The sequence below is a fragment of the Penicillium concentricum genome, assembly GCF_028827145.1.
Source record: "Penicillium concentricum strain IBT 3081 chromosome Unknown utg000002l_segment0_segment0, whole genome shotgun sequence".
Lineage (NCBI taxonomy): Eukaryota > Fungi > Ascomycota > Eurotiomycetes > Eurotiales > Aspergillaceae > Penicillium > Penicillium concentricum.
Genome location: NW_026622755.1, coordinates 2288204 through 2302584, shown reverse-complemented (window position 1 = coordinate 2302584; position 14381 = coordinate 2288204). Strand labels below are relative to the sequence as shown.

Sequence of the window (14381 nt, the reverse complement as noted above, 5' to 3'; positions counted from 1 at the left end):
TAATTCAAAAATCAGTATCACGTTATGCAATTACATAAATATCCCGAGAAAGAAAAAAAGCATATATATCAAGCCAATCGTACAAATACGCAAAAGAATGACCTAAACTATCGAAAAAAGACATTGTCGACAGAAGCCGGCGCTCTGATTGGCCACTTTATGAGCAACGTCCATCAACCTGCAACTCGAGCTTCATAACCATTTGTTTTCCCTCACTATTTCTCCTTCTCCAAATATTCACGTTCAAACAAAACCTTGTATTACATCTCTTAAAATCAACAGCTACTCACGTGGTAAGTACCCCAATCCCGACGGACGCGTCTCGCGTCGCATCGTTCCCGGCTAATTAGAAATCCAAATGGAGCCAACATCATCCTCTCCAAGAACCCAAGCGTTTCCGGGATCCCAAAAAGGTCATCGAAATCAAAAATCGAAGGGAATAAATCACATAAAAATATCTACCAAAAACCCTACACAAGAGGGTACGGGTACGGTACATAAGTCATGTCCCTCTCGACTGCACTGCCCGCAGATCCGCAGATCCCAACACCAACCCCAGAGGCTCAAGACCCTAAACCCCAGAAAGCCCAACAACCCGCACTACCCACAGCACAAACCAAAAAATATCTCCACCGTATATCCCTGCACCCAACGCTAACCCCCTACCGCCGGCGCGTGTATCGCACGCTCCTCTCCGTCCCGCCAGGTCGGTGGACCACCTACTCGGCCATGGCAACGTACCTGGGCTCTAGTGCGCGAGCGGTTGGGAATGCGATGCGCAGTAACCCGTTTGCGCCGGAGGTGCCGTGCCATCGGGTCCTGGCAGCGGATGGGTCGTTGGGTGGGTATAAGGGGGAGTGGAAGGTTGATGGGCATAAGGCTGGTGGTGGGTTTTGTGAGGAGAAGAGGCTGAGGCTTGAGGAGGAGGGGGTTGTTTTTTTGGATGGGAAGGTTAGGGGGTTTGTTTCAAGGAGTTTGTGGATTTGGGGGCTAAGTGAGGTTGGTTTACTTGATTATGGAGTTTTCTTTTGTGGAGTAGAGGGCGTCCTGGAGATCGGGAGGAGGCTTGTGTTCTTAAATTGAGGTTAATATCTGAGATTACTGTATTTATATCCGGAAAATTGATTTATGGAGTTATCGGTCTCAATTTCCTATCTAAGTAGCCCCGGTTATAGATGCTTCTTGAATGCTGTGCCTAGCTCCAATGGCGTGCATCGCTGACAGCTCGTTGTCAGATAATTGTGATGGGGGCCAAGCTAGGTCCATTCTAAATGCTTAGAACCACTAGCTAGTCTCCGGTTGGCCTCGAAGAATGTGGGTGGTTATAACGGCGTGCATAGTTTGGGTAAACCATGCGCCTTGCAACATGATTTTGGCTTGTATATATGTAGCCTTCCTCTGTGTCCTTTACAGTGTCTAGTGCCTACTTTTATTCACCGTGGACCTAAGCTAGAAGGACTAGGCTACGCCGGCTTGCGGGTGCTAAAGTTTCAACCGAATATGCAATACAGAGCACGCGAAATGATTTGAATCTTTCCTGAAACCTCCAGTCCCTCTTGCTTCTACATAAACACACCCAAGTATGAAAAAGGAATACACCCACAATGAAACGTCAATGGTGTAAACACAATCTCTACACTAACCCCAGATACCCAATTCAGCCGGGAGGTCTGGCTCAAAATAGATCGAGCAACTCTAGGACCAAATAGCCGACCAAGATGGGGTCTAACCATCAACGGCTCCTTACCAAGACAAGCCCTTGAACCCAACTAGGGCAACCTCCGTGATACTATCGGCAATGGGGCAAGTCTACACACCCGTGGCTTCCACCAACACTATACAGACCCCATCGACGGAATAGTACCTGTTACCCAGTGCCCCATCCCACCGGAACAAACATGACCCATCGATGGAGAGGAAGAGAAATACAACACGGGACAACATGTTACCACTCCCATATAGGCTTCCAAACCTGAGAGGGTGTATACAGATGCACCTCGCGGACACAACTTCCGCACCATCCCGTGGAGATAAGAATCCTAGAACGGATCTACGTCTACTCTACATCCCGGGACTAAGATGCCGGGTTAAATCTCGGATTTGCAGCCGGTACACTCCCAAAACGAGATACGGTGCTGCTGCCCAGGCCAGTGTATCTAGGTCTTGCATCCCGCTCTGATAATGCCGGTGGCTGATGCATTGTCCTATTGGGTGGTATTTTGATGAGGGGTTTGCCTTGCAGTTAAACGGGGGTTGAGGATGAAAGGCTGGGGTTTGGGAGGGGGCTGGGATTTAGATAAGTTTCAGATTTTACGCATGAACAAACCCCTGGTACCTGCATGTAGGGATTATTTTGGACAGAAAGTAGTTACTCCGTAAGTGGACTCTTACTAGACTTGGATGTCAAAGAGGTTGGGGGCCAAAGGGAGGGCCAGCCTTTTTGGGACTCTTTTTGCGGCAGGCGTTGTACAAAGGAACGAAGGAAAGGCTTGAGAGGTCAGAGTTTTCACGCTTAGAGTTTTTCTTTGCTTTTGATATTCTTTTCTTTGTGTTCTATGAGGGATATTTGGTAGGGATGAGTTACGCCTAAATGCTGCAGCTACCTGCATACGGAATGAATCAACAGCAATTGTGATATGTGATACAGGACCTACTTAGTCTGGTTAGCTTGTATGACTACTGCAACATCTTGCAAATCTATTTGGAGAAAGGGGGAATGAGATAGGAAAAAAGCCGTCTAAGCTAATTGAGGAAAGTGGTATATCGTAATCCGTTGTCATTGAAACATTCCACCAATAACCCATCTAAGATCTAGAATCTAGAACACATAAAAGTAATGAGCGATCAGCTCAAAACCTGAAACAGAATAAAGCGAAGAGGCGATGCGCGTCTTCTATACATGACCGGTCCGTAACCGGGCTGCGATCTAGATGAAACAAATGTAAAAATAGAAATAGGAAACAGCATATCAGAAATGGAAACACAGTCGTAATATCGTAAAAGTTGCCGAGGAGAATACTAGGAACACCGGCGGAAGGCGAAAAGGACCATTACAATCATGAGATCTGCTTCGCGGTGCGCTTGCAGGAACCGCGCTTGGGCAAGTCCATGTGGTGATACGAGCGCAGGTGCTCAACGAGGTGGTCCTGACGCGGGAAGCCATTGCTACCCTTTCGCGAGCAGTGCTCGACGGGGCAGTTGCGGAACACGGGGTAGTGGACGCTGGATTGGTGGCGCTTTAGGTCTGCGAAGCGGGTGAAGGACTTGCCGCAGTGGTCGCAACCGAAGGGCTTAGAAGGCCTGAGAGATGTTAGTTGATTCAATTGCGACACCGGAGGCAGCTAGCTTACTTGGATGCAGGCGCTGGCGACTCGGTACCGGACTCGTATTCGCCAATGGGGTAAGATGGTAGGTTGATGTCTTCGGAAGGGAAGTTGAAGCTGCTGCTATAGCTACTGCTGTAGCTGCTACCACAGCTGCTAGGTGCCCTTTGTGGCATGACGGGGCGGTCAAAGACTGGGTAGTCGTGCGGTACCTGGTAGGTGTAGGGCGAGCTGGTAATGTTGTAGAGCTCTGGGGTGACCTCTTGCATGGGAAAGGGACTGGTTGCATCGACGTCGCAGAGGGAATCGTAGACGGGTTGGCCGTAGAAGAAGAAGTCCATGCTTCCTGGTGAAGAGGAGTAGGAAGAGTAAGATTCTGGGTAGTTGAATTGGGACTGCATGTCGATTGGCGCTGAGAAGCGTTGGTTTGGTAGGGGAATTGGAATGGCGGTCTTATGAGAAGGAGAGTGTTAGCCTAGAATACGGCCATGCAAGCTAAAAAAAGTCACTTACCATTGTGTGAGAGAGGTCTATTGAAGTATTCAAATTGATTTGGCCAGGTACTTAAGAGGTAAAATGCAAAATAATTTCCCCAAACAATCGAGGCATGCGGCCCTTTTATGTGCCCAACGTGAAACTCGAGGATCATAGACCATGACCGCCCCGAGTAAGGTATTGGTCAACACGGGACAGCACGGGCTAGACTATGAGTGGCTAAAGGACACTAAACAATTCTAGAAAACCACTAGAAAACTACTTGGAAGTTACCACTCAGCCTCCCCTTGCGGGAATTTGTTATGCAATTCGCGGATTGCTGACGGCGAATATTCCACGGCCCTTCTAGCGTGCCCACCCCTCATTGCCCTCCACATCCTGGATAGTTTCAACGATGATGATTGGATGTTGATCAGGTGTGGTCAAGGTGAGGCCAGTTCCGATAAGCAGCGGTCAGACATTCGGTGCCCAGTGTGTTTCCCCCCCTCACGATGATCCTTCTATGATTGGATGTTGACAGTTCTGTGTGGCTTCTAGTGTCATTCTAGCGTGCCAAGAGCTCGTGTCTGACGGCCCCCGTTTTCTTTTTGTGTTCGTCATATGCAGTTGCATGCTGTTTCATGAGGGAGATGGGGAATTTCCTGAATTAGGGACCTCGAGGCTTTCAGATAGGGGGGTTTGAGGTTGAAGTTCAAGGTCAAAGGGAAAAGATTAAGGTCCAAGGTCGAGTGTTCAAGGGCGGGCACATCATTCCGGGCGTTCCCTTTTCCCCCCCCATTGACGTATCTCACGGCACAATCTTGCCGATTGTATATTATCTCAAATGATCCGCACGATCCAGCCTTGCGAACCCGAATATCTCCTCCAGGATATTCCCACAATTCCCAAACCCCTCCAATCCGGGGTCACAGATCGACCGATGTCGCGCACAGCCCCTGACGACATTAGTGTTCGCTAATGTCCCTTCTAGAAAAAAATCCCGCAATTTTAAAGTGCATTCCATGCTAGCGTCTGCCAAGCGGCTGAAAGAGTGATTGGGATGCAGGTGTAACCCGTAATGCTCTCTCTGGCGAGTTAGCGTTCTCTGACGTTGCACGTCGCCGTGCACAGAACCTGATGCGATTCGTCACATGTCGGTGCTTTGTCTCTTTTTTCTCTTTTTTCTCTTTTTATTAATTCGGGGATATTTGGGATCTGTTCCGGGCAACTTTAGGACTTGAAGAGTTGAACCTGAATGGCAGCCCCAGTTTCCCAGTTTCCAGGTTTCTTTTTTTTTTCAGTTTCTTTTTCTTGATTCTTTCCCAATAGAGGAACCCTTAAGACCTGCAGAGCTACGTGTACGTCAAGTACGGAGTACAACCCCGGATTCGTACTTTCCACGGCCTAGCCCAGGTACCGGCAAGGCAGACTAAGCATATCAACTTTAGGCTGCTTAGCCAGGCTTAGCTATTTTCTATGTCAATTTGCTTGACTTAAGGATTCATTGTATTGTTCGAACAATTGATAACCTTGCAAATAACACGAAACTCCCGTATCACCGAGGCCCATTCATTGCACTCATGCCAGTCCTGCGAAAGTAAAACAGCCCACCGAGACAGATTTCAGAGTTCCCGCCATAGCCTCAAAACATCTCTATTGAATCATAGCGTCGAGTCAACCAGATATTGCGAACAAATCCAGGGTGAAAAATTTATCTGCACTGGGAGACCCAGGTGGGTTGCTCATGGGTAAAAAAGAAAAAAAGAAACGCCTCATAACTCATCCTCGAGGTATTTGTACACAAACTTGAAGTCAGCCTTGCGCCGATTCATCCTGTTGATAATATTCGTAAGTGGTGAGCTCGTAAAGTTGGGGCGGAAAAACGCAAACAGTCGGAATCTTTAAACTGACCATGTGCTCTCGTAGTCGAAGAAGCGATAGGTGCCTTGCTCAAACTCCTCAGTGATGTTCTTCGGCTCCTCGTGACGCTGGAACCACGTTTGATACTGCTTGTGGAAGCGCCAACTCTGGTTTCGGAGTGCCTTGGCTGCGAGATATTGCTGGTACGTCCCTTGGCGGTAGTAGAAAAGGTAGAAGAGAGTATCTGTGTCGATTCTCCCGGTATCGTACAACCGGGGGTCATCGAATATAGAGAGAGGTTCCTGCGGATAGTAGAGCGCCGTGCTATAGGGGTTCTGCGGCTTGTAGTGACGCGGTTTTTCAGCATCGCCAGCCTCCGGACATGTCGTCAATGAGGTAGCGAGAAGGCGCTGAACAGACGGCGATGGATTGGCCGATGCACGCGACTTCGTCACCTCAAATGATTGGACCAGGTCTTGGAGACCCGGAGGTAGGTGATATACCGATTCATCACTCTCGGTTCCTTCTGCTTCTGGTTTCCCATTCGTCGATGCCTCCACCTTGGCAGGTGCCGGTGATGAGACAGTTGCAGTCACGGGGATCTTCGGTCGCACAGGCCCAGCAAGCTCTTCTGTAACGGCTGCTACAGTGGGTGGAATTATTGACTTGGTGACAGGCAGTGCTGACGCCACACTGGGCGAAGCAGTAGAGGACTTGGAGATGGGCAATGCCACGGACAGAGCCGGGCTGAACCCTGGTGGAGGGGGAAGAGGAAGAATGCCAACGCCACTTTTGTCACTTGCAGCTGCAGCGGCAGCGGCGGACGCATACTTGAGAGTTTCACCAGGGGGACGGGTCGGGAGGGGAGCGGGCTTCATGCCTGGAGTGGCACTCGATGAAGCAGAAGGGTGGAGGGTAGCAAGAACAGGTAGAGGCGATTTCATCTGTGTGGATGGTCTTCGGGCTGCTGGCACTTCTTGCTTGGCCTTTGGCTTCGGTTCTGGCTCTTCATCTTGGACTGATTGAGCGTCTTGTGATGATACACGATCACCTTCGCCGCCCATGCCGAATTGTGCCTCGACCTCATCGCCAATGTTCAGATCATCGTAGAGTGTTTCATCCTCACCGGAGTAATCCAGACTACCTCCTTCCTCGACGTAATATTTGATACTTTCCTTGAGATCTTGTACCGCACCCACGTCCAAGTTGCCGTTCTGTAACGAACGATTGAGGAACTCCAACTTGTTTACGTGCCATTTATGTCGTTCCGTAACGTGGGAGATGTCGGCCATTCGATCCGCCTTCTTCGTATCCTTCTTGCCTTTTTTCATCTGTGCATGAAGTGTTTCCTCCTCTGCCTCCAAAGCCTCGATCTTCAGCTGAAGCTCGTCCACCATAGTAGAGAGGAACTCGCAACACTCGACTCTTTCCTTCTCCTTTGGATCAAGTCGCGAAGCTGCCGATAGACCTTCCTTAGAATATGCTTTCGTCTTCATCTCTTTTTCGACGGCTTTGAATTGTTCCATGCACTACCGACGGTGTTAGCTTGCCGTCCCTTGAATGAACCATCAACCCTGGGGACCAAGTTAGGAAACCCGAACGCACCACTTCAATGGCCTTCCGCTGCTCCATGAGAGGAGCTTTATCCTTGACCTCATTTCCGGCGGCCCATGATTTGATCTGATCACGGAACCTTTGGAGCTTCTTGATCTCGCGCTTAAGGTGGTCTTCAAGCTTGTCCCGTTGCGTAGGATTTGTAGCCTGGCGGATCTTCTCGTAAATGCCTTCGAACGTTTGTATCCCTTCAGAGACCTTCTTAAAGGTTTTCTCAATTTCCTGTTGCGTTTTTCGGGCTGCCATTGTGAACTCGTTGGTGGACCGTGCCGTCCACTGGCGTCGGGATTAATGCGGTCGGAAGGGTGTGGCGATGCGCTTTCGACCGAAATGGTCACAAGAGCACAATGGAGGGAATTAATGGAGGAGAAATTGTTAAAAGTGCTTTTTTGACAGCAAGAAGGGCGGAAAGTCGGAAGTCCATGGAATGCCTCTCCGCGTTTGAGTGGAAAGCTTCGTGGATGCTCTAATAGGTAGGCGGTCACGGGCGGAGGCGAACGTGAGGGCGTGAAGGGGGGTGGCTTTACAAACACACAAGTCACACATGTCATTTGATTTCTTAGTTGAAAAGTTCACTATTTGCGAGGAATCAAGTCGCACCGACAAAACAAGTTAAACGAGCTTATTTGGGCAATACCAAGCAACGCTTGGAGCCAGCGCTATCACCGGCCTTATCTTTTCTCACCACAAGTGCGTACCCTGGCTTCACTCAGCTGTTTCTTATTTTGACGAGATACTAATGATCTACAGACCACAAAAATGAAACGTTAGGACTACCAATTTACATTGTATGCCAAAATCAACTAATATAGTTTAGTTGTTATCCAAAGAGTGAAGTCGGCATCCGTGACAGTCGATTCCGAGTTGGTTTCCTCTATTGGCAAGGGCCTTCTTGTATTTGCTGGTATTGGCAAAGAAGATACCGAGAAGGATGCCGAGAACCTCGTGAATAAGGTGTTGAAGGCGAAGTTCTGGCCCGATGAGAATGGGACACAAGTAAGAGGCAAACGGCACCTATGTGTGATACCGGCAATTGACACCATCACAGTGGAAAAAGAACGTCAAGGAAATTGAGGGAGAAGTACTATGCGGTATGATTCTCCATCTTGCTACCTGGAACTTCCCTGGGCAATACTGATAGTTGTCCGATCTAGTCTCCCAATTCACCCTCTATGCGAAAATGAAGAAAGGCAACAAACCCGACTTCCATGATGCAGCTAGTCCTGATACTGCACGCAAAATCTATGACTATTTCTATGACAAGATGGGGGAAGGCTATGCCCCAGACCGGGTCAAGAATGGTGTCTTCCAGGCCATGATGGATGTCGAACTGAAGAACGACGGGCCGGTGGGTGTGGACTACTGCAGCGAGGACGCGGCGGTACATTTTGACTTCCTGGCTCCTTTCCTCGCCACTCTTGATTCTATACTGACAGGTCTCATTTCCAGGTCACGATCGAAATCAATACCAATCCCCCCAAAAAGGAACCCACGAAGGAGAAAAATGGAGATAAAAACGATGAACAGGACATTAAGGGATCTTTTGAATTCCAAATTCCTCCTGAACTGCTGCAGTGAGGAAAAAAGAGAAATAAATATTAGAGTAATGCTTTGTACCTACATAGACGTTAGCAGATACCCCCAATACAACTATACAATTCCGTCACATAGTTGGGGTGCCCGCAATGGAAGCTTCCTGAACCACAAGCGCCGCACTCCCCACACCAACGACTTCTTTCTCCTCCACTTCTCTGCCATAGCAACTTCATTTCTCTCTCTTATTCTTCTCCACTTTTGAGATTTCTATCCCTAAATTGCACAGTCATGGCGACAGCTCAGCGTACGTTCAGTGCGGGGTCCAGCTGCCCGCGGAATGCAAGAATTGATTCGAATTGCTGACAAGCTTGTAGGCTCCCGTGTCTTCTTTGACATTCAAATCGGCGATAGCAAGCCTAACCGGGTTATATTTGAGCTGGTAAGTTACCCGCGCTCTCTATATGCCGAGTGTGGATTGGATCTAACATCTGGGTGTCACACAGTTCAACGATGGTACGACATGATTTTCTCCCTTGACAAATTTGAACATGACTGACAACAGCAACAGTTGTCCCCAAGACTGCAGACAACTTCCGAGCTTTGTGTACCGGCGAGAAGGGCATTGGCACCCAGGGCAAGGAATTGACCTACAAAGGCACGTCTCCAATACCCCGCTCTCATAGCGTTGACGCCTACTAACCGCGGTATTCCGATTTAGGCTCAATCTTCCACCGTGTGATCAAGCAGTTCATGATTCAGGGCGGTGACTTCACTGCATTCAACGGCACTGGCGGCGAGTCGATTTACGGCGAAAAGTTCCCCGATGAGAACTTCGACCTCAAGCATGACCGTCCCTTCCTGCTCTCCATGGCCAACTCCGGCCCCGGAACCAACGGCAGTCAATTCTTCGTTACCACCGTCCCTACTCCCCACCTCGATGGCAAGCACGTCGTGTTCGGTGAGGTCATCAACGGCAAGAGTGTGATTCGCAAGATCGAGAACATGAAGACTCAGTCCGACAAGCCCTTCCAGAACGTCACTGTGGTGGACTGCGGCGAGCTTTCCGGCGAGGATTACGAGAACGCGACCAAGCGCCAACAGGATGCGACAGGCGACCCATACGAGGACTTCACTGAGGACCACCAGGGCGAGCAGCTTACTGCGCCTCTCTGCTTCAAGATCGCTTCCGACCTCAAGGGTTTCGGCAACACTGCTTTCAAGAGTGGTGATCTCAACCTGGGCCTCGACAAGTACCAGAAGGGTCTGCGCTATTTGAACGAGTTCCCCGAGCCCGAAGAGAATGATCCCAAGGAGCTCGGCGAACAGATGAAGGCACTCCGATTCACCCTGCACTCCAACTCTTCTCTGCTCGGCAACAAGCTCGAGAAGTTCCGCCAGGCCCAGAACTGGGCCACGTATGCGCTCCAAGTCGCTGATGCTGCCAAGGCTAAGGATGCCGATAGGGCCAAGGCCTACTACCGCCGTGCTGTTGCTCACGAGGGGTTGAAGGAGGAGGATTCCGCGCTGAAGGATCTGCAGGAGGCGGAGAAGTTGGCTCCTGGCGATGCTGGTATCATCAACGAGATCGCCAAGGTCAAGCAGACCGTCAAGAACCGAGAAGCTAAGGACAAGGCCGCTGCCAAGAAGTTCTTCTCTTGAACGGTCTGAAATTGATTCATTTTCATATTTCTTTTGTTCCATCACGATTCACGACGTGGTCTTCTCGTTCACCAATGACCCATGATGTATGATATCACATCATTCAGGATTCAGGCAATTTGCCTTGTTCTTTGTGCGAAGTCCATACTGTAATCTCCTCTGCATGGTAAACTCCTGTGGTACAGCATGTCAGGCTTAAAGTGTATTTACCCAAATCATAAGGGAGAGCATTGCCTAAAAAGTACAAATTATATATTTTAAGTATAACCTGTCAAAGGACCCATCTGTTCTGGAAAATCGAAGTATTACGACTACCTAGGTAGCTGTAGGTGATAATTTATGCTGATAAACATTGGCCATTGTCAGAATATATTGGATAATGCCTCAGCCTCGTTGATCATATATTTTGGATTACATATCAAGAGATCAACCAAAACATCCAAATAGAGTGAACATCGAAATATTCAGCTTGCCCCTTCCAGTCCCAAGCGCCCTACTTTGTGACGAAAGCACAAGCCGCCATCTCCTTTTTGACCACATCCGCCTCAGGTCGAATATCGAAATCAAAGATATCCATCGGCACCGAAAGCGTGGTACACGCATTTGGAATATCCACAATGCCGGCAATATGCCCCTGCACCGGCGCACAGCTGAGCAATAAATATATCTGGTAATCACTATAGCCATAGCGTCGGAGATACTCAATAACGCGGAGACAGGTCTGTCTATAAGCGACAGTTGCATCCAGGAAATGTTGCTTGCCATTTTCATCGACCGAGAATCCCTCGAACGTTAGGTACCGCCCAGGGCCAAATTGCGGCTCTACGGGTCCTGCATGGAAGATTGGTGACTTCATATCTAGTTTCGCCATGCCGTTCTTGATGACTGAGAACTTCAGAGTGATGACACCGGCCATCTCAATGGCTCCGCAGAATGAGATCTCGCCATCGCCTTGGGAGAAGTGCAGATCTCCGACAGAATACTTGGCGCCGGGTACGTGGACGGGGAGGTATACTTTCGATCCGCGGGAGAGATTCTTGATATCGCAATTACCTCCGTGCTCGGGGCGGCCCTAGTAGACATATGAGTTTATGGTACACTTTCGTTGTATGATAGTATCTCACTGGGATAGTTCGAGCACCCTCATTGGCGATCTTGCTCTTTACTTCATCGGTAGCAGTGCCAGAATGGGCATTCTGGGGATTCGGTGGCTGAGCGACAATTCGATCAGCAACAGTATTCGCTGCAATAAGCTCTCCCTCTCGGCGATTCCATTCAGCCAGAACTTCAGCTGATGGAGCACATCCCATGATTCCAGGGTGGATTAGTCCCGCAAACCGAACATGCGGGATATGTCGAGATGAGCAGAAGATGCCTTCGAAGTCCCAAATTGCCTTGGCTCTATGAGACCCGTTAGTACCGATATATGTCAGGATATGACTATTAACATACGCCTCAGGATACAGCTGGTCTAGAAAACCCCCTCCATTCTCTTTGTGGAAAATTCCGGTGAATCCCCATGGTTGCTCTTCGAATGGCTGCACGTCCTGAATCTCGACGACCAAGACATCCCCGGGCTCCGCGGTTTCGATCTCGAATGGACCAGATAGGTAATGGATCTGGGTTAGGTCTACATTCTTGATGTCGTCGGCTGAGTCGTTGTTTCCGATTTGGCCTCCGGTCCAATCGAGACATTCGATCTTGACAACTTCATTGTTGGCGATTTTTCCATAGGCCGGAACTGGAGATTGCGAGAGGTGCAATTAGCATATTATGCCGTCGGCCATGATCAAGGCTTGACATACCATCTGGATGCCATCTGTTCTATTGGGGACTTAGCAATGTTTCACGACTTGAAGAATGTAATAACATACATGTAAGCCGGACTGTTCACGCGCAGGCTTGTCAAGGTCGACCTTTAGAGCAGTACGAATTCCCTTGATACCCATATTTGCAGTGATTTCAGGCTTTGTTTAATGTTGTGGTAGTAGCTATATGCCGAGAGTACAAATCTCGGGGGGGAAACCCCCATATATACATGGCCCCCCTCATGATAACGGCTTACCCCGCAGACGGTAGGCAATGAAGAATTACGTGAAGCGTTGGAGATCGAGCTTATCATCGCTTTATCTCGCATATTGTCGGTTTGATAAGCTCCATATATCCTTATACTAAGCCTTGTAATGAATTGTGAAATGTATTTTGTAAATAAGGCTGCTTCCAAAGTCAATAAAGACATGGAATGGTAGTCTTGTATGTTAATAATGCCTTGATGTGCATGCTATATGTGCAATCTCCAAGGTCATATCTAATTCTCGAATGAAATCCTTGCGGTGGAAGTCTAAATGCCAATGGCTCTCAGGTAAACTTCTTTCCGGGGGAGCCAGCGTCCTTGTCCTCGTGGTCATCCGTATCGACATTGAGCTTGTCAAGGTTATCGAGAGACAAACGCAAGAAGTCGTGTTTGTTCTTCCAGGTAACCTGGCTTTCCGCAAAGTTCGCACTTTCAGCAGGAGGTGGAGGCGGGTCGGTGATCTTGGTGACAAGATACGCCGTAGATGCCTCAGCAATGCCATACATCAGCACACCAATGTATGGAATGCGCAGAAGAACCGTGAAAGCGAAGGCAAAACCAAAGAGCACACCTTCACGGTCACGGAACCACCGACGCTTTTGCTCGGGAGTGAACTTAATGCGCCAAAAGTAGGGCTCGAGCTAGAAGAGGTTAATATAATTCCCAAGTGCGGGAGGATGACTGGACTTACAAGTTCACGCATGAGACTGCGCGAAGCAAAGTAGGTGTGGAGAAATGTGACAATGTAATGCTTCGGCAGAATCAAGCCTACGCCAAAAATGGCAGCCGCGGGGGTAGACCCGACATGGTTTCGGAATGTGTAAAAACTCACTGCGGGCATAACGAACCGACCAATGACTACAACCATTGATAGAAGGTAGATGCCAAGCATCATGCCAATCTTCTTTGCATAGCGATTGAAGAATGACTTGAGTGCTTCGGGAATTGGCCGAGAAACGCTGGAGCCGCCTTTGGCGGAGTACTGGACAAGGTTGGGGTAGTATAGGGAGCGCAGGTGACGAGGATCTTCTGATTTATGTTTCTGGATGTATGTCATGTCTACCCATTGGATGGACTGCATGAAGCTAGAGATGGTCAGCGGAAATTGTCAAGGAGTTCATTACCACGAGAGCTTACATTTCATCCAGCGTGGGCGTCACATATCGCATCAGGGTCATGAGCAAGAATGGCACCTGAAGAACGGACTTGGACATGAATTCCAATCCATTGAGAAGCTTGTCGTCCCAGACAGCCTGCTCCAGGTTGATCACCCATGATAAGACGTAGATGGAGAATTTTACGCTAAGGATCTTGAATCAAGTCAGAAAAAAAATGCCAACGAGCATAGGACAGTTTGCAAACATACTGGAATTTGAATGATCAATTGGATCACGATGCCGATGCCTACCGCGAGAGCTGCTTGGCGGAAATGGTCGTACTTGAATAGTTCAGGGTTCGATAATGCACGAACAGCTGCAATCCTCGGTTAGCAAGTACTCCTAATACACTCCCATCCAGGGGATCATTCCAAGGCAAATGAGAATAGTTGGCTGGCCAAATTCTGTGCAAGGAGCTCCTTGATCAAAGTCTTGGCAAAAGCCGACTCCGACGTTATACAGCTCAAGACATTGATAGAATTTCTTGTGTAGCCAGGAATCCACCTAGGTATTTCAAACCAGTCCTTCTGAATGGTCGGAAAATAGCAAAAAAAAAACACATAGGGTGACATACTTCCTACCACTGTGAGCTGGAAGCCGCGGATCACCGCATTTGGCTCGAAGTTCGACATCGTGGCTTTTACGGCTGTAAAAGATCCAAATAAATACCACTGCGAAGAACGT

The 14381-nt window shown here is 48.8% G+C and overlaps 7 protein-coding genes across 7 annotated transcripts; 3 read left to right on the top strand and 4 right to left on the bottom strand.

Moving 5' to 3' along the window:
• Window positions 1-504: 504 nt before the first annotated feature.
• N7517_004447 (MGMT family protein) lies at window positions 505-2034 on the top strand (the record flags this gene model as incomplete). The annotated part of the gene is made up of 2 exons (XM_056722177.1): window positions 505-999; window positions 1963-2034. 2 exons carry the CDS (start codon window positions 505-507, stop codon window positions 2032-2034), a joined length of 567 nt encoding a protein of 188 aa, XP_056578427.1.
• Window positions 2035-3056: 1022 nt separating this feature from the next.
• On the bottom strand, window positions 3057-3839 carry N7517_004446 (C2H2-type zinc finger protein; the record flags this gene model as incomplete). Its single annotated transcript, XM_056722176.1, has 3 exons — window positions 3057-3300; window positions 3351-3775; window positions 3837-3839. 3 exons carry the CDS (start codon window positions 3837-3839, stop codon window positions 3057-3059), a joined length of 672 nt encoding a protein of 223 aa, XP_056578426.1.
• Window positions 3840-5569: 1730 nt separating this feature from the next.
• Window positions 5570-7517, bottom strand: N7517_004445 (CNOT2/3/5 family protein; the record flags this gene model as incomplete). Its single annotated transcript, XM_056722175.1, has 3 exons — window positions 5570-5630; window positions 5709-7186; window positions 7263-7517. 3 exons carry the CDS (start codon window positions 7515-7517, stop codon window positions 5570-5572), a joined length of 1794 nt encoding a protein of 597 aa, XP_056578425.1.
• A 513-nt stretch (window positions 7518-8030) lies between these two features.
• N7517_004444 (D-aminoacyl-tRNA deacylase) lies at window positions 8031-8849 on the top strand (the record flags this gene model as incomplete). The annotated part of the gene is made up of 5 exons (XM_056722174.1): window positions 8031-8037; window positions 8089-8267; window positions 8320-8362; window positions 8426-8652; window positions 8721-8849. 5 exons carry the CDS (start codon window positions 8031-8033, stop codon window positions 8847-8849), a joined length of 585 nt encoding a protein of 194 aa, XP_056578424.1.
• A 246-nt stretch (window positions 8850-9095) lies between these two features.
• On the top strand, window positions 9096-10466 carry N7517_004443 (peptidylprolyl isomerase; the record flags this gene model as incomplete). The annotated part of the gene is made up of 5 exons (XM_056722173.1): window positions 9096-9111; window positions 9182-9246; window positions 9311-9320; window positions 9376-9462; window positions 9526-10466. 5 exons carry the CDS (start codon window positions 9096-9098, stop codon window positions 10464-10466), a joined length of 1119 nt encoding a protein of 372 aa, XP_056578423.1.
• Window positions 10467-10959: 493 nt separating this feature from the next.
• On the bottom strand, window positions 10960-12415 carry N7517_004442 (acetamidase/formamidase family protein; the record flags this gene model as incomplete). Its single annotated transcript, XM_056722172.1, has 5 exons — window positions 10960-11538; window positions 11591-11867; window positions 11919-12207; window positions 12272-12290; window positions 12341-12415. The coding sequence occupies 5 exons, from the start codon at window positions 12413-12415 to the stop codon at window positions 10960-10962; spliced, it is 1239 nt and encodes a 412-aa protein (XP_056578422.1).
• Window positions 12416-12824: 409 nt separating this feature from the next.
• Window positions 12825-14329, bottom strand: usgS (transmembrane protein UsgS; the record flags this gene model as incomplete). The annotated part of the gene is made up of 5 exons (XM_056722171.1): window positions 12825-13181; window positions 13232-13625; window positions 13678-13850; window positions 13907-14013; window positions 14272-14329. 5 exons carry the CDS (start codon window positions 14327-14329, stop codon window positions 12825-12827), a joined length of 1089 nt encoding a protein of 362 aa, XP_056578421.1.
• Between the last annotated feature and the right edge of the window lie 52 nt (window positions 14330-14381).